Source organism: Poecilia reticulata, chromosome 9, assembly GCF_904066995.2.
Source record: "Poecilia reticulata chromosome 9, P_reticulata-male-v2, whole genome shotgun sequence".
In the NCBI taxonomy this organism is placed as follows: Eukaryota; Metazoa; Chordata; class Actinopteri; order Cyprinodontiformes; family Poeciliidae; genus Poecilia; species Poecilia reticulata.
Genome location: NC_088838.1, coordinates 2821602 through 2847508, shown reverse-complemented (window position 1 = coordinate 2847508; position 25907 = coordinate 2821602). Strand labels below are relative to the sequence as shown.

The following is a 25907-nucleotide window of genomic DNA, read 5'->3' as shown; positions in this document are numbered from 1 at the left end:
ATACTATTAAAGCTTTGAGCAAAGTAAATAAAAAAAATAAATAAAACGATACTCCTTGGAGAGACTTTTATAGTCAGTTTTGAGGTGAAACCTGTAAAGGGGATATGTTATAAGCTAAGAAACCATTTTTTGTTATTTTTTGTGCAATGTTTTAAAAAAAAAATTATTTACATTACTTAGGGATGTGAGGTAAACATTTAAACATCATTTATTTTAGGTTTTTCATAAGAAGAAAGCAGGGCAGTTGTTAGTTGTTAATATTTTTCTTGGTCAAGCAAAGTTTGTAATTTAATTGAGTAGAAAAAAATAAAATGAATAATGAGCAGAATATTGATTGTGTAAAGCTCTTTAAGAGTTTGGTTCGAGCAAAAGCGATGTTAGAATATAAATCTTATTTCAAAGTTGATGAACTAAATGTTTTTCAGAATATCTGGGATTATGAAGGTATTTGCTTTAAATAATTCTGAACTTTAATTTCTGAATGTGTTAATTTGAAGTTGTGTTGAATGTTTACATGGATCACTACATACAGAATAAATGAGTTTAAAAAGTATCAAATCCTTTCCTTACTTCTAAAAGTTGAGACAAACAAGTCTGTACAGAAAGCAGGAAGCTTTTCTCCTTCCCCTGAAGCCACACACACTCTGGCTTCCTGAATGTGTGGTTAAGCGTCTGCCAGTGTTAAGCACATGGAAGAAGAGGTTTTTATGATGAAGTAACAACGTTCAGGTTATTTTGCTATTTTTTTGCTTATTTGTGTTAAATTCATGTTGTGCTTTTTAAGACCTGAAGCATCTGTGGAACCTGCAGAGACGGTAAAGAAGAATTTCTTTTTTGTCATACTAAGACATCTTTCATCGTTTTTGCTTTGGTCCTTACAGCAGCTGCATCATTAATATCTTATTAGCATCACTCTCATTCCCCACATAAGCAGCAGCACAAACAAGCAAAAGAAGTACAGTAACAGGGGAAGAATGTTTGATCCGATGTTTGATTACCTTCCAGCGAACCAGATATGTAAATGTACAGGAAGAGCGGTGCGCTGTTCTCCTCCCACCTGCAGCCTGTGTGCATAAATAGCAGCTTTGACACAGAGAGATGAGCTTCATCCTCACTGGATAACAACCCAAACCCCTGGCGTCCTGAAGCAGGTGAGTTCTGGAGAAGAGTGAAGTTAGAGGAGATATATGTCTTTGTTTTTGTCTGTCTTTGTTTTGTAAACCTTTATGTTCTTGGCTCTAAGAACATAAAGTAAACAGTGCTACCAAACTACTGTCCTACAGACTGAAAGTCTGTCCCTATTGCAGCCCAATGTGGAGCACATCACCTCATATAAATTAGCTTAATGTATTTCTAAGCTTTATTTAACTGTTGTTAATTCTTTTAAACTTGGTTTCATTCCTTTTCAGACTTTATTGACAGACAATGGCAGGTAAGTGTAATCTTTTTCCGAGAATTTTCCAAGATATACTTTATTGTCCTCTGAAAGAAATTATTGACAGCAGAAGTGCAGTGACTGAAAGATACAGACACTATAAGGTGAATATATAAACATAAAGTACAGATCATGGGAATGCAGTTTGGGCCGAGTTCAATGAACTAAAGCTAATACCCTGAAAAGCAAGAAAAAGAAATAGATAACTAAATTAATGACTAAGATAAAAACTTGAAATGCAATAAAGGCTTTTTCTGCCATTCTCCAAATGACAGTGGATTTATTAAGAAAGACGGTGGTTGGAAGAAAAGATTGTTTAAAATGATTGAAAGGCTCTGTAGCATTTTCCTACTAATTTATAGTCACCTAACAGAATACAGGACGGGTCCATCAAGGTGTTTTATGCCTGTTTAATTACCGCAGACAGACAGCAAAGGAAGAGGTTGAGAATTCCACCTGATTATTTTCATCAAGGTTTTTATTGTTAGCAAGTCTGGACTGTAAATAAAAATCTCTAATTTACAGTAAAATACCAGCATCAGTGGTTGCCAGAATTGTATATGGGTTTTACTGTATAAATATGATAAATGAACATAAACATGAAAATAAACATGATCTCCCCAATCCAAAGTATTGCACATAATGATGCCAAGATATTATGTGCAATACAATGGACTGGTTTTATGGAGACCTGTTTTCTTTGGGTTCGCTTTGGCTCATAAGTTTTTTTCTTTTTTTTTCTTTTTTAGATAAAACCTTTAAAAAAGAGTTCCTGGACGCACATAATGCCTACAGGGCTGAGCACGGTACTCCAAAACTGACCTACAACAGTGAGCTGAACGCTGCAGCGCAGAAATGGGCTGACCATCTTCTGAAAAAAAAGACCTTGGCACACAGTGACACTACAGATGGAGAAAACGTCTTCTATTCATACAATTCACAGAGGGTTAGACCAGAAGGTGCCTTCTCCTTTTCTATTACATCTTTATTTACTGGCTTTGATTTTGAAGTAATGCATTAGGTTCACAGTTATAAAAAGGTAATATAGAAAACAAAAAGAGTCACTGTTGTTTGCTTAATGTTTGGTTACTAAAAGGAGAAGTTAATGTTTTCATAGATCATGTAACAGCCTTTAATGTTCCAGTCTGTTTTTTGCATTCTCACCTGTTTATTCTCTAATGATTCAGGAAACAAAGCTGTAGATTCTTGGTACAGTGAAATCAAGGATTATAACTTCAGCAAACCTCAATTCCAAAAAGGCACTGGTAAAGCTCTACACACCTAACAACTTCTAACTGAAACACAGATGTATTAAAAACATGCATGAGAAAAATTTACACAATAACAACACCTTCCTTTATCCTCCAGATCACATTGAAACTGTCATGGTTGCTTGCATCTATTATTATTTGTCCTATTGTCTAAGAGCTAAACATAAAGTGAAAAAATGTACTTAGTTTAGCATTTCTGATTTTCCCTTTGAAAAATTGCTTAATGAAAATGAAATCATACTGTAGAAGAGATATGTTTATACTGGCAATCCTGAAAAGATGCTGCAGATGGTCATTGTCCTGTCATTAGAGCTTGAAGAGGCAGCAGACGACCATCTTCTTCAACATGGTGGAATACTCAACAGAGAGTTTAACACCGCAGTCTGATTGTACGTCTGTCTGTCTTCCTGTAGGACATTTTACCCAGGTGGTGTGGAAAAGCACCACGGAGCTTGGTGTTGGCATGGCCACTGATGGTAACACTGTCTATGTGGTTGGGCAATACCGCCCAGCTGGGAACGTAACGAACCCTGGTTACTTTGAAAAAAACGTTCTACAAAAAAGCTAAAGGTAACCATTAGAACACATTTCAATTCCTTCTAGCAAAACTTCTTTACTTTGTAAACAAAACAGAACTACTCTCCTATAAATTGAGCTTTCAAGCTCTATTATTTTGTCTCACATGCTATCCATACAACCACACTATGCAGGCATATACAGAAATAAATGATCAAATGTAACAATACAATGTGGACACACTTGCCACAACTAGCCAGCAGTCCCATTAGTAAGAACAGACATTTGTACAGATAACAAGAGAAAGGAAATTATTCCACCATGCAGGCTCACAGACACACACAGGACATTTAGCACATGTCAAATATCCACAGCAACATGATTCTGTTCAGGAGATAAAAAGGATGGGCAGCAACCTTAGCTTGGCAGCTGTATTGCAACTCAATTCAGTTCCATCTTCTGAAAGATTTTTGCCAACCAACTGGAGACAGTCCAGTCCAGACATTTCTGCCAGCTTCAGAGCCTTTATGAGCTCTGCATTTTAATAGTCTAGGCTTCATGCAAACCACAAGACATTCTTATCTATCTGCATATTTAATATGATTACTTGTTTCCTGAGTCACTCTTTACCAGTATTTCCTGTCTTGTTGCAGAATAAAAGCTGTGCAGCGAGCTGCCAGCAGAGGGCGGACTGCTGCAGGTTACACCTTGAGCTCAGGGGAAAAGAAACTGCATACTTCTGGTGATGGGAAGGGAAAAGTCTTTTTTTCTTTCTTTCTTTCTTTTTAATGATGTCATATAGAACAGCGTAATTAGTGATCTGAGAAAAATTAATAAAGTTTCAAATAATTTTTTTCCTGGAAATGTCTAGTGCAATTTCATTTGTAAAGCATAACCATGCATACCACCTTGCACATTTGTATGAATATTATTTACTCTTCTGAAATAAATAAGGTTGTTGAGTTTTGTATCTAAAAGAAGAATCACATGGTGAGCTCGTGGAGCCATTTTTTTCTGAATTCTATCAAACAGGTTGTCATATCGATTTGATTATTTTGGAAACCTACAAACAATTCACCTCCTGGCTCTAAGAACATAAACATTTGCTTTAAAATAAAGTAAATAGTGCTACCAAACTACTGTCCTACAGATTGAAAGTCTGTCCCTATTGCAGCCCAATGTGGAGCACATCACCTCCAGTCCTTAAGCCTGGAGGACCAAGTCACTTCCTGTTCGGTTTCACATTACTTTGACTCAAAAGCAAGAAGAAATAAAACAAATGTAAGCCAGTGTTACTAATAAAAATTCCTGCTGCAATGTACATAAAAATTACCAAAAAAGTCTTAAAAAATTAAACCAAAAGAAAATAAATTTTCAATGCAATCACAAAAAACGGTCGGAGAATATTGATGTGCCTCAAAATACTCCTAAGCAATCATTCAGATCTCTGAAACTGTTGAGCAAATTCCACAACAAAACCATCCATCCATCCATTTTCTTTACTCCCTCAGTGGGGTCAGGAGGTGCTGGTGCCTATCTCCAGCTAACGTTCCGGGCGAGAGGCGGGGTCACCCTGGACAGGTCGCCAGTCTGTTGCAGGGCAACAACAAAACCAAATACCTTAAAAACAATTGTAAAAAATAATAAATGGAAAATATTCAGTGAAATCAAACAAGAAATCCTTATTAAGATGAAGATTGCTTTCAACGTCTAAACAAAAAATCTCAACTGCAACATAATAAACAAGAAAAGTAAAAATTAAACATAAAGAATAAAAGTGTAAATGGTCTCTATTGGTGTAGCGTTCCATAATGTTCAGAGAACCCTAGTTAATTCAGGCTATATTCAGTTATTCACCTATTTACACATACATTCACACGATGTTTACACACACATTCACACACTGATGGTGGTGAGCTACTGGACTGTAGCCACAGCTGCCCTGGAGCAGCCTGATGTATGCATTGCACCGGCGCCACAGGACCCTCTGACCGCCACCAGCAGCCGGGCGAGGCGGGTGAAGCACCATGCCCAAAGATGTAACGACAGAGATGAACCAGTCTGGGGGATTTGAACCAGCAATCTATCGATGACAGGATGAACTCCTACCTCCAGGGTCTCCATAAAACGTTCATTTCAGTTCAAAAAGGAACGGGGAAAAGCCACTGCTTCTTTCTTCAGTTGTCTTAGTCAATTTGCAAGTGGATTCATATATTTTACACATTATAAATATGTACATGTAATTTGTCCTCAAGGTCACAATTAGCCATCACAACACAGTTCCTTCATCCATTATGCACCAGATACTCTATTACATCCATGTGCTTTTATAATAGTGTTTTTATTTTCATTTTTTTTTACCTGATTTGTGTTCACACAGCACTTCAAATCCATAGTTCTACTCCTCAGTTTCACTCTGACTGCTTCGCACATTTTGTTTGTGCTTTTTGTTTTCTAAAATCTATGTATCTTCTTACCTCATTATTCCCTTTTTCTAAGAATATTCTTTACATATTTTCTAGTAATTATTTCCTGCTCTGTACATTGTTTGAGAAGTTTTGAGTTTGACCAGTTCCATACATTTCATCTTGTTCATCTTTAACCCTCTTATGCGTAACTGGGTCCTTTTTGACCCAGTGAGGTCATCTTTTTGCAATATCTTTGTAATGAAAAGTTTTCATCACTTCATATTCCAGGTATTCCTCAATAAACATATTACTGATATCATGCAATTCAAATTTTTAATTTACCTTTTTTACATTTTAAGAAATAGCATGTGGGTCCAAAATGACCCACATTCATTTCCTATGGAATTTAATGGGAATCTTTGTTTCTTACCAATTGTTACTGTCAGGAAAAAAAATGTTTGTGAACCAAACACACTGAGACCTAAGTGTCACCCTGAATAATATTATTTTACATAGCAAGAACTCTTATATATAAGTATTATCTTTATTTTTTATCTCACAAATGTGTTTGTGTGTGTCAATCATGAGTACTGTGACAGCGTTATTGTCACGGATCAATATATTAGCCTTCTTCAAAGTTAGCCAACACTAGTTATCTAACCAACAAGCTAACATTACCACCTATACTTTATTGTGCATCTTTATTATGTTTGTGTGTGTGTGTGTGTGTGTGTGTGTGTGTGTGTGTGTGTGTGTGTGTGTGTGTGTGTGTGTGTGTGTGTGACACCCTGGATAAGAAAACCAAGAAAGAGAATGTGTTGAATGACGTGTAAAACCTGTTGATCAATGTGTTTAATGTTCTTTCTTTTATCATCTCAATAAATAATATAAAAATTCATAGCTATAGAAATAAATGCATAATTAAATGAGCCAGAAAAGTATAGAGTGGCTTCTTTCAGTCGGGGAGGATGCCCTGCCCCAAGTGGAGGAGTTCAAGTATCTCAGGATCTTGTTCACCAACGAGGGAAAAATGGAGCAGGAGATCGACGAGCAGATGGTGCAGGTGCAACGTCTGCAGTGAAGCGGGTGCTGTACCAATCTGTCATGGTGAAGAGAGAGCTGAACCAAAAAGCTAAGCTCTTGATTTACCGGTTTATCTAAGTTCCTATTCTCGTCTATGGTCATGAGCGTTGGGTCATGTCCGAAAGAACAAGGTCACGGATACAAGCGGCCAAAATTAGTTTTCCCTGTAGGGTGTCTGGGCTCTCCCTTAGAGATAGGGTGAGAAGGTCAGATATCCAGGAGGGACTCAGAGCAGAGCTGCTGCTCCTTCATGTCAAGAGGAGCCAGTTGAGGTGACTCGGCATCTGGTTAGGGTGCCTCCTGGACGGCTCCCTGGTGAGGTGTTCCTGGCATGTCCCACCGGGAGGAGGCCTTGGGGAAGACCCAGGACACGCTGACAATGTTTCTCAGCTGGTCTGGGAATGCCATGGGATCCCCCAGAGGAGCTGGAACAAGTGGCTGGGAAGAGCAAACTCTGAGCTTCCTTACTTAGGCTGCTGACCCTGCGACCCGACGATCGATGGATGGATGGATGGATGGATGGATGGATGGATGGATGGATGGATGGATGGATGGATGGATGGATGGATGGATGGATGGATGGATGGATGGATGGATGGATGGATGGATGGATGGATGGATGGATGGATGGATGGATGGATGGATGGATCATACACATACACACACTCACATGCGTGATACACATAGCATAATAGAATAGAGACAGTAATGTTAGCTAGCCTGGTTAGCTAGCTAGTTTCAGGAAACGTGCTCTTTTGCACACCCCCACATGCCCACACACACACCCACACACACATAATGGATGTTAACATTGTCCATTATTGACATTTCATCATTGTTGTTGTAAAATTGCTGCTGTTGTCATTTTGTTTTAAAAATGTTCTACAAATTGTCAGAAATGTTCTACAAATTGTTCTAAAAACATTTAAAAAAGTGAAAAATGAAAATATTTCAAACATGAAATAATTCTTGTGTGAAATAAAACACAGTAGAAAGTATTATACAAAACATTATTTTGAATCAAAATGACAAAAGTAGCATAAAAACACATTGACTGTAACCCGGGTCTAAAAGGACCCACTCACGGAAGACTGTATAGTCATAAGGAGTTTCTGTGCTCCAGATGGAACATTTTATGAATTATCCTTATTGCTTTGTAGTTTAATGTGCATAGTTGCTGTAAATTACATTTCCATGTGTTTCCCCAAAACTCCACATAATAATGTAAGCATGATGTGACAGTTGAACAATATAGTATCTTTACTAATTCCTGGTTTATCATATACCTTTTTTCCCAGAACTGCAATACTCCTTGTTATTTTTGCTTTTGCATGACTAAAACAAGGCTTCCAGAATGTTTTATGATCCAACATAACACTCTGAATTTTGCTTTTATATACTCATTTAGTATCTTATATTACTGTCATTATTTGTATTTGCTCCATTATTTTTCGCTTTCCAAACCATATCATCTTTGACTTACCTAAATTCATTCATATTTGATTTTTTGACAACATTGTTTCAATTTACTGATTTCTAAAGGCATTAATGCTGTAACGCTCCCCCGACCAAAAAATATGACGTCATTACAAAAATATTACATAATGCGAGAAATCTTGAGAATTGTTTACCATGAATTTGCAGTGCTCTGTTTGAGTCAGCTAATGCAATGCTAACGTACAGAGCTACTGGAGACTGTATTTGCGCTGAGTAATCTGTTTTATCTGAAGACACCCTGCTGGTAAACAGCAGTCTGTCCGATAAAAGGAAGGAAAAAACGTCTCTCTTTACCAAAGTGGGAAAACAGCGCCACCTAGTGACTCATTTCTGTGATACAGTATGTGAAGGTGACATTAATTCTTTTCTTCTTTTTTTTTTAAAGAGAAACACTGCATACTAAGGTCATGTTAATTGACTGTGTGAAGTTTTATTGGCTGTTGTAATGTTTTGTGTCATTGCCTGGTACTGCAGTCTGTCTCTGGTCAAAAAACAGACTTTTTGTAGACCAATTTTCTTCTGGATTTTGTTGCCTTCTGAAATTATATTGATGGTTGATCATCATAAGAGAATGATTTACTAATGACCTGATGGAATGTTTAAATTCCAGCAGGTCATTAGTAAATTTAAATTTAGATTTACAGTCTGTTATTGTTGCACTTATTTTTCAGTATATTGTAAGTTCTGATATGGTTGAAAAAGTTTGCATGGTGAGACTTTTTCTCATGCCTTTTCAAAATGTTTGTAAGTTATTGAAGCAGTGTAGATTTGAATTTGGTGTTTAATTTCACTTTGTTTGTGTCCTAAGAAATACCTTTATATTTTTCTCAGGAATGTTCGTGAAGGACTCTTATAATAAAGTTGATGTGGACAATAAAATTACAATTTACTCCTGAACCAGAAGCAACTGGTCTCTGGGTTGTACATTTTCTCTGGTTCTGAGCTGGTCCTCATACAGACTCTGTTTGGAAGAAAGCCCAGAAGAAACAGTGATTCCTCCAGCAACTCAAGAAGAACTGCACTGAACAGTTAGGTCTGCAGAACAGACCATCAGGACTGACCTTCCCTCCACTCATGACTTGTACTGGCTTCAGAAAAAGAGTTAACATCTCTTCAGACCCCTCACATCCTGGACACAAACTGTTTTGACTTTTTCTTTCAAAACAGAGTTCCCAGATCCATACATGCATTTTTGCACTGATTTAACCTTGTCTTCTTGTTTTGTGAAAACATTGTATATTCACATATTTACAATAAAGGTTTTATTTTTATTTATTTATATTTATGTTTAAAATTAATTTTGTTGAAATCAAAGTGTAGCCAAATTTCTTCTTTGTGTGAACCAAGATGGTGAATAAAGCTGGTTATACATTTGTATTTTTGGCATCTCTGCATTTCTGGCACAAAACAGAGCCGATGTTACCTGCTGTGACAAGTGGTGATTTGATCAAGGGTCAAAATCCAGAGTTAAAAGGTAGAATGTAGATCAAAACTAAAATAAATTGAAATAGGATGCAAAATAATTATTTGTTTTGTTTTTTAATAACATACGATAGTTACCATCCATCCATCCATCCATTTTCTTTACACCCTTGTCACTTAGTGGGGTGGGGAGGGGTGCTGGTGCCTATCTTCAGCTAACGTTCCGGGCGAGAGGCGGGGTCACCCTGGACAGGTCTACGATAGTTACATCATACATATTTTTGTTAAATCTACATGTGTCGTCATGTATTATTGCTTAACTGTAATGATAAAATAGCAGTTCATTATTTTAATCCATGGATATAAAATGGAAATATGATAGAATGCCAGAGCTTTGCCACTATCCACTCACTGAGGAAAGTTGATTGTTTCATGCATTAGTTGTGGTCTTTGCCTTCACAACAACATGAAAGAACAACCTGAGTCAACAGGTTGTGGTGGGTGTGGTCCCAGAATGCTGTGGCTTTTACTTTGTTCCAGCACCTGCATGAGATATTGAAGGTTCTCATAATGTCCAGCAGGATTGTTGAGATCAGTGGATCCTTCCAGCATAAAGAACTCTTTTATTATACTCCTTGTTACGTTCTATGCTTTGTGTTCTTTTTCACTTTTCTATCCTGGTGTCTTTGATTTATTGACCTGTCCGAACCGCATTCACAACAGCAGGTAAGGCTTCATGGACCTGAATGGCTACATTCTTTTTGTGATAAGTGTGTTAGGTCTCAATGCTGCTTTCATACAATCAGTCCTTATTCCTCTAGGCTGTAGAAATACAACTACTCCCCTTAGCTTTTTCTTTACTCAATTTTATTTGAACTTCTGCATATGTTGTTGGAATATTATATGAAAGACTGACACAAAATAGTGGATATGTGTGATGTGGAAGGAAATATAAACATAGCTTTTATTCTCTTTACAAATATAGATCTCAAAAGTGGCATTCATTTGCATCTTTGCTTAACATGCAAAATATCTCAGGCTTGTAACCAGGCAGAAAAAGTTCCCCCTGCCCCCCAAGTTACGTTTATCACAGGGTGTTGTAGATTAAACAGAGGGGTTCACTTGTGTGATCTGATACATGCCAAGAGACTTCTATGGTGTAACGGTTAGAACTCTGGTCTTTGAATCCAATAACATAAATTTAAGTCTCGGGAGGATGTCGTCCTAAAATTTTGCACAAAGCAACATTTTTAGTTCAATAGCTGTTTTCACTCTTCATTTATTGTCTCTAACTTAAATCAGGTAGAAATCAAGGTTTGACAGTTTCTCCACCTACTTACTCTGAAATAAATATTTGTCACAGCCCATCATTAAAATTAGCTTTTGGCAATTTTTCAGCCTTCTATCTAAAAGGTCAAAATACCAGTTTTTGTCTTGTAGTGGTCATCATGTTTAATTATTCTGTCTTGACTGTTTCTAAATCAAAATATTATCATGAACTCTGGGCTCTCAGAGGGAAGTTATGCTTCTTTAAAGATTACACTTTGCTTTTCTCCAGATGAGTTGTTATGTTTCTTGTGGGGTTTTATGAAGCTCCCAGGGTGTGACCAGCAGTTAGACAAAACACATTGTCCTAACGTGTGTTTACTGGGGTCTCATGTGTGGCTTGAGTGAGTTCTGGTCTGAAAGCATTAGTCAGACCGGTTTTTTCCGGATGCGGTGACTCAGCGGTTCTCATTACTGACATTAGACCAGCTGGCCCCATCTCTGTGTGCTCAACCAACTTAATACCCACAGTACCTACTGGATATAACTGGACCTTACTTTTGTCACTTTGTTCGTTTTTTTTCATTACTTTTGTTCATTATTAGAAAAGTGCCAGTATAATGGTGTTTAATGTAATTCGACACAGTTTAAAGAACAACATGCAGTCTAAGACTATGACTAGCAGTAAAATGATACATTTGGTTCACATTAAAATACTATCTATGCTATAGATTCACAAGTTGTGACAGAATGCTGAATTTCTGTTCAGTGTAGAATAATCTAGACCAGATTTGACCAGTCAAAGTATTTTAGATCTGGAACAAGAGATGGTGAAATTGTAAATAGACAAAAATTGCAGCTTTTAGTCACACTGACCCCCCAAAGCGTTTTAGACTATAGCCACATTCACCCAATTGCACTCACTCATACACAGATCAGCAGGCAACTTAGGGTTAATGCTCTCTCAACATGTGACAGGGAGAAGCTGGAATCAAACCAACAACCTTCTGATGGTAAGACAACTCCTCCACCCACTGAGTCACAGTTACCCTGTGATGACCCCTGTGATGACCCAGTATGGTCCAGTTTCTTTATAGAACAGTGGACAAGCCCTGTTGACGTTTAATTCAGATTCATCCTGTTGGAAACGTTTAACAGTAGTATTTTTCATGTTTTCCTATAATATATTTTTTACAATATTCTTTGTACTGGGTGGTTAAGATACTGCCACAAATATTAGCAATTGAGAAGCGTTTAAAAAACTGTCCATGGTTAATGAACAGTTAAGAATTGGACTCCACCAAAGTTGCCATTTGTCATGGATTCTCTTCAGAACTTTATAGACAGAATTTCTAGGTACAGCCATGGTGTTGAAAGGATCTGCTTGGTGGCCTTATGACCTTGTCTCTGCTCTTTGCATATGATGTGGTCCTATTGGCTTCATCAGATCATGATCTGTAGCTTTTACATGGGGTCTGTGGTGAATCTGGATCTCCCTGCTTAGGCTCTCTGCAATCTGACACCAGATGGATGGATATTAATTTTAACCTACTTGTCTTGTAATATCTGGAGATAACGGTGTATTTTGGCAGTAAATAAAGACATAATTCTGAACTGAATCCTGGGTGGTGTGGTGGAGCAGTTGGTAGCACTTTAAGCAAGAAGGTTCTGGTTTCAAATCCTGACCTGGGGTCTTTCTACATAGAGATTCCATATTGTCCTGGTGTGTGTGCATTCTCTCCAGATATTGCAACATGAGGTTGTCTGAAAGTCTGTCCATCCTGCCTTTTGCCAAATGAGCATTGGAGAAAGGCAAAGCTCCCACCATGGGCGTGGCCCTGCAAGGAGAAGCAGATTATATACAATCGATGGATGAACTGAATCTTTCAAATAATTTTTACCAAGAACTATTCACATTAAATTAAATTAGTCTGTGTTCTTTGATGTGTACCATGTTGGCAAAATTTTGCCATGTTTTATGGTGATATTAGACTTGACTTTTATATCAAATTCTTATAATAGGTTAGAACAAGCTAAAAAGAATTCCAATTTGTCCAACAGACTTCACAAAAGTACAAAGAAAAAGCTTTTTGCAGCTTCATATAATTGTCTGCTCATTTTAAGTTTCTCTTCTTTTTGACAATTGTGTTTTTTCAAAGTAGCCATACTACATATTCAGAAAATTCATGCATCATCTTGTAAAAACATTATGACCTCAATGTTTGTCCAACCCTCTTTTGTAATATTTATTTTATGTTGTTAGAGTGGGAGTGCTGAATGCTGCAGTGCCCTGAAAGATGCTGAATCATGAGAAGCATAGCTTGCAGTAGATCAATGCAGTTTCACACTGCAGACAAACTACAGTGGACATGCTTTATCGTCACAACATAACACTGTACTTAGATTCAAAAAGGAAAATTAACTGACTGTATTGGAAGCAGATATTTTGCCTCTCTGAGAGAATTTTCCTCTGATTAATTTCCTGCTGACCTGATTCAAAGTGACACTGTGAGCCTAAACCACACACCAACACATCCTCCCCAAAGAAAGAGATCGATGAATAATTGATTAGGTTCTGCTCAAAGACTGCAAGCAAGCAGAAGGAACATAGATCATTAAGAAAGTCCACCATTTCCGGAGACTCCCACTAACATAACCTAAGTAAAGATTTCATAGGAAAATGCAGTGAGATTATCTGGTAAGTGTTATAACATTTGTAACTTGATATTTCCAGTTAATTTTACAATCCACCTCTTCTAATGTGCAGGTGTTTAATTTGCATGCTGAGTCCAAACAGTAGTGTCAGTCAACCAAAAGTTTGGAATGCAGATGGTTTGCATTGGGTTTCCACCCATACTAACTAGTGATTGTCCCTCTAGTATGGACAGATTTCAGCACACATCCAAAAGCTAGAGGGAAACTAGTTGCTCATTTGTTTAAGTTTTGACTCATCTTCTCTGTAACAGCTATAACACAGAATTAACAGAGAGGTTTATTTTAAGTTTATTTTTCCCCTTTTGTTCTAACTTAGGGTTGTATCAATGTATTGAAGGGGTCAAACCAGACTTGGAGCTCATCATCATCATAGGTAAATGTTTATTGTCCATATAACGTCTTAAATAATTTTTGATATACTACTAACATTTCTATTTAAAATTTGGCTATAAAATAAAGATTTCATAATATTGTTTTTGATTTTTACAGACGAATCACATGAATAATAATAAAAAAGATCCTTTTATTCTGATTTTTTTCAAAGATAGACGGTAGTCCTAATGTGATTTGGTCGTTTGTAACAGCCGCCCACACTGACCTACAGATTGCAGTTAAATAAATGCTAAAACAGATACTTTGTTACCGTCTGGATTAAGGCGGAAGCTGTGCACTCCCTCTTTGCTCAATTCTGTTAAAACAGCTTCCGCTATGACGTTTCTGAACTGGACCTTTGTGCTTTTTGAGCCACGTGGTGTGGAAAAATGAAGTATCATCTGACTTTTTTCCTGAATTAAACGATAGTTTACCAGGCTAGTCTATCTTCGGTTGCAATACAGACACATAACTTAACCTAATGTGTACCCTCACATGCAAAAGCGCGGTTCTGACGGACCGGGTAAAATCTGTTCGCCGAGGTGCATTTCCGTTCTGCAGTCATTGGACAAAAGGGGCGGGAATGGAGGGTGAGGTCTAACGTCTCTAAAATGAATTTGATTGACAGCTTATCGGTCCAATCGCACATAAGTATGTTAAATCTCATTGGTAGAAATCTACATCTGTAAAAAACGCATACATAAAATAGCCAATGGAAACGTGAGGTGGGAGGCTCTATTGTTCTATAAAGGAGAGAAGCGACACAGTTAGTACGCATTTACAGGCAAACCAAAGCAGATTCTGTTGACGTGGTACACCGAGTTATCATCAAAATGAGGGAAATTGTGCATCTTCAGGCTGGCCAGTGCGGAAACCAAATTGGTGCCAAGGTAAGTGAACCTGTGTTGCTGCAAATTGATTTTTACATCAAATGTTTTTGTTCTTTGTCATAAAAGCCGGCTCTTTGTGCTCCCTGCGCCTCCGTAACCACACCCTGGGAATATCACTGTGGCCTACTTTCTCGACTCGACCATTAACTTGCTCTAAAACATGAATGGATGTGGGAGAAGCTGTGGAAGGATTCATTTTTGTCGCGGTAGCTGTAGATGTATTCATTTTAAGGATTTTTATTTTTTTATTTTTTCTTTTTTTTCCAATTTTTAAAACCCTGTTCAATAGGAATTGTGTCGTGCGGGTTCAGCTTGAAACTGCACAAACGGCGCTTGAAACGCCATTTTTTAATCCTTAGACATTTGGAAATGTCTTGGTGGGGGAAAAAAAGGAAGTAGTCACTAAGACGTAGACACCAAAAGCTCATCACATTGTGGTGTGCAATGGCCGATTATGTAACTTCAAGATCATTTAAAAATTGGCTTATTTTTTAATTTGTATAAAAAAAATTTTATTGAGGCGACTGAGGCCTACAAGAGCTGGCTTTGAATGGCGCCCGGCATCTGGGAGGACGGTTAGTGACGTAGCTGGGAGGTTTGAAATTCATAACCTCCTCAACCAATAGGGGCGTTAAGGTGCGCTGTGCGGCGGGAATGGACGTCAACGTTGAAATGGCGCCCTCATCAGTTTTTTTTTTTCTCGCTGGTTTTGCGTCTTTATACATTTAATTTTTTGTGTGTTCTAGTTCTGGGAAGTTATCAGTGATGAACATGGCATTGACCCAACTGGTACTTATCATGGAGACAGTGACCTGCAGTTGGACAGGATCAATGTCTACTACAATGAAGCTTCTGGTAAATATTACTGTTTTTATTTGGTTCAATAGACTAAATAAAATAATTCAATAATTGTATTAAAGCCTAATTTTGTGCTGCCTCTACTGTAAAGGTGGAAAGTATGTGCCACGTGCCGTGCTTGTGGATCTGGAGCCAGGAACCATGGACTCTGTGAGATCTGGACCCTTCGGCCAGGTCTTCAGGCCAGACAACTTTGTTTTTGGTGCGTTGCTTACAGTTTAAATCAAAACTTGTGCTACCTGTGAAAATGTCTTGAGTAAGAATTTTGGCCCTCTATTTGCAGGTCAGAGTGGTGCTGGCAACAACTGGGCTAAAGGCCACTATACAGAAGGTGCTGAGCTGGTGGACTCTGTCCTGGATGTGGTCAGGAAGGAGGCTGAAAGCTGTGACTGCCTGCAGGGATTCCAGCTCACACACTCCCTCGGTGGTGGTACAGGCTCTGGCATGGGTACACTCCTGATCAGCAAGATCCGTGAAGAGTACCCTGACCGCATCATGAACACCTTCAGTGTAGTTCCTTCCCCCAAAGTGTCCGACACAGTCGTCGAGCCCTACAACGCCACATTATCAGTCCATCAGCTTGTAGAGAACACCGATGAAACCTATTGCATTGACAATGAGGCCCTGTATGACATCTGTTTCCGCACACTCAAACTCACAACCCCCTCATACGGTGACCTCAACCACTTGGTCTCTGCCACCATGAGTGGTGTCACAACCTGCCTGAGGTTCCCTGGACAGCTCAATGCTGACCTGCGCAAGCTGGCTGTGAACATGGTGCCATTCCCACGTCTGCACTTCTTCATGCCAGGTTTTGCTCCTCTTACCAGCAGAGGCAGCCAGCAGTACAGATCACTCACAGTACCTGAGCTCACCCAGCAGATGTTCGACGCCAAGAACATGATGGCTGCCTGCGACCCGCGCCACGGCCGCTACTTGACTGTGGCTGCCATCTTCCGTGGCCGCATGTCCATGAAGGAGGTGGACGAGCAGATGCTCAATGTCCAAAACAAGAACAGCAGCTACTTTGTAGAATGGATCCCAAACAATGTCAAGACTGCAGTCTGTGACATTCCTCCTCGTGGGCTCAAAATGGCTGCCACGTTCATCGGCAACAGCACAGCCATCCAAGAGCTGTTCAAGCGCATCTCTGAGCAGTTCACAGCCATGTTCAGGCGCAAAGCTTTCCTCCACTGGTACACCGGTGAGGGTATGGATGAGATGGAGTTCACTGAGGCAGAGAGCAACATGAATGACCTGGTGTCTGAGTATCAGCAGTACCAGGATGCCACTGCTGAGGAGGAGGGAGAGTTTGAGGAAGAGGGTGAAGAGGATTTGGCCTAAATTCTTCTGTCAATGTTGTTCCTGTTTGTCCTGTTAACTTGTGACCTCTTGCAATTTTCTGTGTTCTAAATAAATGCGTTCTCGACAAGTTTCTGGTTATTACGTTGTGCACTTATTGATTGGATATTTTGTAGATTTAAGTGAAGACAATTTTCTTTTCAGCTGTAATGCATGCAGGATTGAGACAGAAACCATAAAATGAGGGTGGCTGGGAAACCCTATAAACCATTTAAATTGAGTTTTATTTTTATTTAAGTTCAGACTTTAGGGTCCCCTGCAGCCTTAAGGCTTTTATCAAAGGGTGATAGAACACCTGGAATAAGTCATCTAGAGGGGGCAGAGTTATACAAGGATATGGACAAATATTTATAGCTTTAGTTTAAATATTTAAACTCAAGTGGAATTTGTTCTTAAAACTAAAAAGCTACCAGTATTTTGATAAACACCAAAATATGCAAATCTCTTCGTCAACAACTTAGAATTGACTTTACAACTTAAGTTGCCTTTCTTCTAAGCCTGTTAAGATGTAAAATGAGTCCACTAGGTGGCAGTGTTGGCTATGCTGTGGTCAGAAGTGATCTTTGCTCGAACGCCTGAAGTAGTCTCCTCCCATTGCGGTGGAAAACCATTGACATCACTGGTAGTGGACGGTTCCCTGTAGGTCGTTTTAGGGAATGGCTGCTAATTGGGATGAAGCTTAGTGTTTCCTCACAGGTTGGATGTTATGTTCTGCCATGTGCAGGCTATAGGATCCAACTGAGACCAGCTTTACCGCTTCAAGAAAATGAAAGTGACAAGGCTCAGCCTTTTGAAATGGCAGCCATTTGCAAGACAATCTTACTGGCAGGAATATCTTATGCAATATTGTTACTGAAACAAATTTCTTGTTTTACAATAACTGGTTTTACCCAATATCCCTGCTTGACAGCATGTGAGAAAATGTAGCTTTTGCTTAAGCTTGAATTTTCATTCACTGCTAGATCAAAGATAGTGGGAAGATTTTAAGATTGAAGGTTTTCTACAAGCAATCCTACTCAACTTCCTATTTGCTGGTTGCATTAAAATGTCACCTCACTAAAAACATAAAAATAACCCTGTTAGTTTATACTTGAATATCCTGCTTAGCATGAGATTACACAACATTCAACCTGCAGCAAAGCATAAAACACACAGTTTGTATGTTGTGTGTTTACAACAGTCTCTTTTGACAGAAATCCATTGATACCTGCATGGTTTTTAGTGGCTTGGAATGAAATGTGTGACTGAATTGAAATATTTTTTTTTTTACAAAATGCCTTGAGACATTTGTTCTGAACTGATTCTACATAAATATACCAAATTAAATTTAATTAATATAATTATTATGGCTGTTAACATTTGCACCTATATTTTGTTTTACAAGTACAAACTTGTTTTATTTTTGATTTTATGTGATAGACAAAAATACAATTTTATGCATATGTGTAAAGTGAAAAGAAAATGACAGCTTTCAATATTTTACAAATCCAAATCTGAAAAGTGTTTGTGAATTTGTATTCAGCTTCCATGTCACTGCAGGTCTTTTGGACAGCCATTCACATCTACAAAGAATACAATTTGTACATGTGCAGGTAAGGTCAAGTACAGCCAGCCTGTGTGGAGAGCAGCTGTGAACATCAGTTTTCACATTCTCCAACAGGTTCTCAACAGTCCACAATACCACCGATAACTATAGATTAACTAGAATTACTCATGACTAGGATTTTAATATTTGTGTCACTTTCTCCATCTGATCTTTAGAAAAGAAGCCATTATGGCTCAGAACCTGCGAAAACATAAATATTTTTGTTCTTATCTTACTTCATACACCCTCACATAAGAAACGTTTTCACCACAGGGGGCGCTACTGTGGCATGTTTCAAAACAGCTATAAACATCTTATCTTTTTTTCTCATGTGTTTTCTACACTTGTCTTGTTGTGGGTTGACTTTAAAACAACATGTTTGTTCTAAAGTAAATGAAAGCATGGAGTGATGTTCTAAATGGGGTTCAATGAATGATACAACATTTCTGAAGATTTTCTGTAAAATCTCTTTTCCTGTAAAAACTACACAAACTACATAAAGTCTTTACAGCAGTGGTCCCCAAACATTTGTCCGGCCCCCTGAACAATACCAGAGAGCATTTTGATTTTTTTTTTTTTCATATACCGTATTTTCCGGACTATAAGCCGCTTATATGTGGATTTTTCTTCAACCACCAGGGGGCTCTTTAGCAGGAAGTCAATCATTGGAAGTCAAAATTGGAAATAAAAGAAAGCGCCCATTAAAACGGAATTAGGTTTTAATAGGGAATTGAAATGTGAGAATGTTGTTGATCAGTTAAATTGCATTGAGGGGAAAAAGAAGATTTTTCGTTTTTTTTAAATAATACTGGGATCATTATGAGAATTTGAGGTATAGATATTAGGATCCAGTAGATGGCAGTAGAGCAACAATAATAGATGCAAGTTGCCGTTGAAATCTAAAGAAGAAGAAGAAGCAGCAGAAGAAGAAGGAGGTGCCTATTTTCATTTAGCACATGCTAGTAGCAACACGAAGGATCAGCACTTTTACTGTTACAGTTACCTTTCGGAAACTTCCGTAATCAGTTCAGTTAAATCTAATCTTGGCACCTTTTTCTTTTTGAACCGTAATAAATGTGATATTCAATTGACCTGTTATTACTCAAATTTTGGGTGTCCGCCCCCCCTGCTGCTGCTGCATCGCTGTGGAAAACCTGGAGCAGCAGAGATATCTGCGGCTCATAGCCCTGTGCGGCTTATATGTGTATGTTTATTGGTTTAAAAAAAAAAAAACTTTGGGGGTGCGGTTTATAGTCCAGTCTGGCTTACAGTCCGGAAAATAAGGTATTTATTTAATAAATAGTGTTATTTCCTGGATTTATTCTGTGAAGAACCCAGAGAGGGTTATTTGATTGTGCTTTCTGGAAAACAATAAATTTTTACATTTAGGCACTCCTACAATTGTCACTTTTTCTGTTACAAACTGTCTCCGGCCCCCACAAGAGAAGAAAAAAGTTATGTGGCCCTCACAGGAAAGAGTTTGGGGACCCCTGCTTTACAGCTTTTACTGACAGGCCCTCTGCACCACATAGGAACTACTCTAATTACCTGTAGTATTTTGGTAAAATCAGAAGAAGAAAACACATCATGAAGTTGGTAGCTCAGAGTTTTCTGAGCATCTGTGTAACATTTATTGTAAATGTGCATGGGCAGGAATCCTGGAATAACTGCTGTAGTGTCACAGTGATTGTGTGAAAGGAGTTGAGGAAGTGACCTGGCATTCTGTATGCTGACATAGACAGACGACACTTCCTGTCTCTTGCAGAGAGGTTCTTGCGGGTCTACATTGCGTTGGAGAATAATGAGTACATCTTGTTCCTGTATTTTATTTGTACTTCAAACTAAAACCACAAAAATATCCTTTATAGAATATTTCCATCTACGGTCAAACATGTCATTCAAATTAACCTGAAATGGACAACCAATTTTGTTTTGTATAATGGTTTTATCTTCAAAATACTGATCCATTTTCTTCAACCCACCTGTTAGATCCTGACTCAGGCAGTATTATGAACACAAACGGACATTCGAGAAATTGTTTCACCTAAAAACTTATATTGAATTCCCTTGTTGTGCCTCCAATAAAGAATTTAAATTGTCAGCATTTCATTAGAATGCTGAGGGGCTTACAGCAGACAAAGCGTCCGCTGTAAGTTTATTTGAAACATTACACTTCCCAGTCTTTGCTTTTTGAGGTTTTTTTTATCTAAAGGAAATCAAAATCATTGAGATCAGATGTTCCATGCTGCTGTCAGACTAAATTTAAACACTGTAATTCAGAAGCAGTCCGTTTCCTGCTGAATGAGGCAAGGCTCTGCTTGTGTGTGAGTGTGTATGTGTCTAGGTGTGTGTGTGTGTGGAAGTTTTAGGCTGCACAAGACTATCTCTTGCTCTCAGGAAAGAGCTTATCAACATCCACACACAAGTTGAATTGCTGTCTGAAGTTTCTGTCCACTGCAAAAGAAAAAAAGAGAGAAAGAGAAAGGGAACCAGTGCAGAAGATGCAAGGTGACAGAGAAAGGTTGAACAAAGCAGTTGGATGAAAACTGACCTCCTCCTGCTTTTCCCCACCAACCTGCAGTCAAACAATCGCAATCTCCACACCCCTTTGTTCAGGACTCTCATCAGTCTCGCAGTGGGAGGTGTGGTCAGAAAGAGGAGGAAATTGCTCTGAATTTGGAGGTAATTGAAAACACCTATATCCCCCCTGCGTCTCCATCTTTATCTGCTTTATAAACCTTCACACCCCTTCTTTCTCTCTGGCGCCCACTTTCTACACCAATACTGTCCTAATGGCACCCCATACCCCTCCTGCCCTCCATCTCCTATTGGACTGAATTGATGCAAACGATTGTGTGTCCATTTGCCGTCTGAAGGAGAGGTTACCCACTTGTGTGCTATGCCCACTGTTTTCTGCCCTTTTTTCCCCAATTGCAGGTATTGATGCCCTGCTATTGTTCCCCCCTGCCCAGGGGGTGGAGTGGTTTGTGGGAAAATTGGGGGACCCCTCAGGTGTTTGATGGCTTTTATTGATTCACACCAGACTCTCCATCTCCTATTTATCGAGTGCTATGCTGTGCAAGCTTTACAGATAGCAGCTAAACCGCAGAGGTGGTTATTGTTAAACGGCATTATTCTGTTTTAAAATGTAGAGGAGCACTTTTTGCCTTTGTGGGTGTGTAAGTGTGCATGCTGCTGATCGATGCTGTTTCTCAAATTAAAGATGTTCTGATTTCTAATGTCTAATTAATGTAACTCCTGGTTACTCAGAACTCCTTCAATTATCTCAGCAACAATTCAAGCACTTTAAACTTAAACTATCAACCATGAAAATAGAGCCCTAATAATCCCTGCAGCTTTCATTCCTTGTTCATGCTGTTCTTTTCTCTGAAGTTACAGTTGGGTGCAATGTAATTATGTTTGTGAAAACTCTTCTGTTTGTTTCTTTTTTGACACTCTTGAGTGTTTTAGATTATTAAACCAATTTCAATATCAGACAAAAAACCCCAGAGAAAATTAAATAAGCATTATTCTGTGGGGTACCATTAGTAAAGTTACACAGTAATAATGAACAGCAATAATTTGGGCTAGTTAGCCTGTTATAAGACAAATGTCTACTTAATCTAAATATTTAGGTTAGCACATTTTTTAGTTAACCAATTGAATATTTAACTCACAAGCTAAATTGACTTCAAATCAAATCATTAGCTTTAAACTGAACATTTATATTGCTAGCTAAATTAGCTTAAACTAAATATTCAGTTTGAAGCTTAATATTTAGTTAGCAAACTAAATATTAAGCTTAAAATTATTGCTGTGTACTTTTTTATTTAGTTTTAAAAAAAGAAGCTTTCTAATCCAGTCTGGGTCGATATCAAAAATAATTGCCCACCTTGGTAAATTATGAATTCATTCTTTTTTAAAAATTTACTTTAAATTTTTCACCTATTTTTGATTTATTGTCTGAATCAAATAATCAAGAAAGCATTTCTAATATAACTTCTCTAAGTGAAGTAGGCAAAAAGATTTAACTAGCAATTAATTATGCACCAATCTAAACAAATTCAAGAACAAATGAGAGGCAAAGTCACTGATATGTAAAAGGACTTCACAGCCATTTCCAGGGCCGGCCCAAGCCTCCATGGGGTCCTAAGTGAAATGGGGTTTTGGGGCCCTCTATTTATGCTAATAATGTGGACTGTCTGCAATCAACAGTCATGTGATTAGATCATTCACACACCTGTTATATGTACTGCGTTTCTGACAGTGCTGTTTACATGATATGCTATATGCATATAGTATACCTTTATCAACCGGTCAATTTATCGGCCTTTTTGGACCTTCAAGGAGGCTTTACAATGAAATCAGTCATTCCCAACACATTCACACTGATGATGGCTAGCTACACAAGTGCAGCCACAGCTGCCCTGGGGAGTCCCACTGATTGCAGGGCAAACTCTGTCGCCACCATCGCTCCAAATGAAGGCAAAGATAAACTGACTAAATGTAAAAAATATATATCCAAAACATTCAAATGCCCCCTGAATCTTATAAATGCTTTTGCCATCCATGCATTAACTGTGGAGGAATTTTGGTCCATCCTTCTACTCACAAAACAGTTTAAATTTAGTCAAACTGCAGTGTTTTTGACAATGATCAGCCTGTTTAAAGTCACGCTACAATATCATATTTAGATTTAAGTCATGACTTTGACTAGGCCACTCCGCAATCTTGATTTTATTTTGAGATTTTGTTTTTCGTCTTTGAAGGTTGGACATGCTTCATCTTAAGGTCCCACTCTGTTTCAGGGTCTTCTGGTAGAAAGGAGTCTTCTAGGCCCAGTATATGACTGACATTCTTTATGTAAACTGAGGACAACATTCATCTAGTCTGTTGGTGGTGATGGACATTGCCCAGAGATGTGGCCTTTTTAATTTTTCTCTGACATCAATAAACCTCATTTTGATATATGTGTTGTTTTCTCTTTTAAATCGTTGCTGTCAATGATGCTCAATCATAAAGTTGTGTTCATGACAGAGTAACATGTAGCTATTGAGTTAAAAGCTGTGGAACATCTGAGGTTCAGCCAGTTACTGTCAGAATGTAGAAGGTTCTTCCATTTGTGTTTCCCATCATGTTGACATTGTTCCTGCCTGCTTAAAAGTTTGACAATGACTTCATCATCTCATCTCCACAGCATCTTTGTGTTCAGTCTGTCTCTACAGAGTAATTATTGTCATCATGACTTAAACTTCTGACTTTCTTCTGTTTCTGAGTTTCTGCTCTGCCTGAAACTCAAACTAGTGTGAGAAACAGTATCCACATGCTTGAAGACACAAAGACTTGCTATGGAAAGAAACTGCGACTTCAGAAACATGTAAAAAGACTCCTGGGTGCGAGACTCAGTCACTGATCTCAGGGGGAGTGTGGAGCAGAAACTGGATTAATGAGCACTTAGCAGCAAACACATAGACAACGTCAAAAAGGGAAATAACAAAGATCCTGCAGATTACCACTTTAGCAGGCTTTTCAAATGTAGAACGATGAGCAGCAGCGTTTTCCAATTGGTGGGTACAGAAATAGAACAGTTAGAGACGCTTGTGTTCAGCGGCGTGAAGAAGAGGTGAGGTGAGGATTCACAGAGTGCAGGCTCTCCATGCCGATAACCAGCTCTTCATCAGCACCCTTTTGACACCAGCATTCACCCACTGGAACATATCATTTTCAGAATGCATGATGCATGCTCTCCCGCTATTACATTTTCAACTTGAGCTGCACTTGTTTATATAACAAACCCCTCCACTCAATTAGGGTGCCCTGGGGTGGGAGGAAGTGAGGCTGCATATCTATGATCTCTCACTTTTTCTTGCCTCTCAAACACTCTGATATTTGCACTGTCACACACTCCGGATCTCTATCTACCTGCAGAACAGTTTTGGAAATGATTGGAGTAAAAACATAACTTCCATCCATTATCTGAACATGTTTATCCTTGCAGGGTCATGAGTGGTCATCAGGCGAGAGAATATGTGTAAAATAGTACAAATTATTTCACAGAAATTTTATTGAAAGATGAACAGTTTTGCTTCACTAAAAGTCACATGGTTTCATATTTGCTTGGCAGGACCTTTCATGCTTTAGCCTAAGTGTCTTTGACTTTTCAAACCATCCATAGTGGTGGTGTGATGCCACACCCCTTCCTCTGCTGTACTAAGGTCAACAGGCCGGGTAGTTTTCCTTCTTATCAGGTCACATAAATCAGAATGCCACATCCCAAGAATGAAAAAAAAAATCTAGTCACAAGTTAAATTGTTCAGGAATAAAAATATACATCCCATATTTCATACTGTCATAGTTTATTACTCTTTTTCTGGTTCCATTGGATTTAGTAGGGGGAATATCAGCAGGTTCATCAAATTATAGTTCCAACTTGACAGTTTCCAGTCTTCCCAGGACTAAACATCCCAGCAGCATAAGACAGTACAGTGATGGTCAAATAAAAGTCCTGCAACATACAGTTTTGTTCAAGGAGGGAGAAATGATGACCATCTATTATCTTTGGATTACGGAATTCAGAATTGTTTAGATATTTACAAATCAGAGAGATGTTTGGCAAAAAAAAAAAAAGATTTTAGGGCCAATAAAGAAATTTTTGCTATTTTTTCAAATAAATTTAAGGCTGTACCATATTAGATCTCTCTAAACTACATCAATCACTCCACTATTTACAAGCAAGGCATAACACACTGCTTATAAAAATGATGGCAAACAGAGAGCAATCTGATGTTAGAATGGATGCATGGCAGGAATGTTTGTTGCCCCATGTAAGTCCAGTACTGGATCGAATTCAGCTGTAAGAATATAATTTGTTATATATTTGCACACAGTCCAAAAGACTAAGGCTCAGCCCTGATAGCCGCTCTGCACCCTACACCCTTCTGTGAAGTGTGGACTCAATCAAAGTTAACAAGAGTTCAAGTGTACAGGTTACAAGTAAGCAAAAATTAGAGAACTGGGACAGCACGCCTCTGCATGTCAACTTCAACATCCAAAATGGTGGACCAGTCGCTAATCAGGTGTTTGTGCTGCTAAAAGTTTAACTACAACAAAAAAAATTAACTTTTTAGCAGCACAAACACCTGATTAGCGACCGGTCCCCCTGACCACATTTAAAATCAACTACAACAAAGAAATTGATTTTAAATGTATAGTAAGGGTATTTTTGCT

General features: G+C 38.4%; 2 protein-coding genes across 2 annotated transcripts; both read left to right on the top strand.

Moving 5' to 3' along the window:
* Positions 1-639: 639 nt before the first annotated feature.
* Positions 640-3276, top strand: LOC103469593 (Golgi-associated plant pathogenesis-related protein 1-like). Its single transcript, XM_081611268.1, has 6 exons — positions 640-815; positions 1006-1151; positions 1410-1432; positions 2185-2394; positions 2623-2700; positions 3120-3276. Exons 3-6 carry the CDS (start codon positions 1426-1428, stop codon positions 3272-3274), a joined length of 450 nt encoding a protein of 149 aa, XP_081467394.1. The 5' UTR covers positions 640-815; positions 1006-1151; positions 1410-1425; the 3' UTR covers positions 3275-3276.
* Positions 3277-14716: 11440 nt separating this feature from the next.
* tubb2b (tubulin, beta 2b) lies at positions 14717-17165 on the top strand. The gene is made up of 4 exons (XM_008417367.2): positions 14717-14875; positions 15622-15730; positions 15825-15935; positions 16017-17165. The coding sequence occupies exons 1-4, from the start codon at positions 14819-14821 to the stop codon at positions 17075-17077; spliced, it is 1338 nt and encodes a 445-aa protein (XP_008415589.1). The 5' UTR covers positions 14717-14818; the 3' UTR covers positions 17078-17165.
* The last annotated feature ends 8742 nt before the right edge of the window (positions 17166-25907 follow it).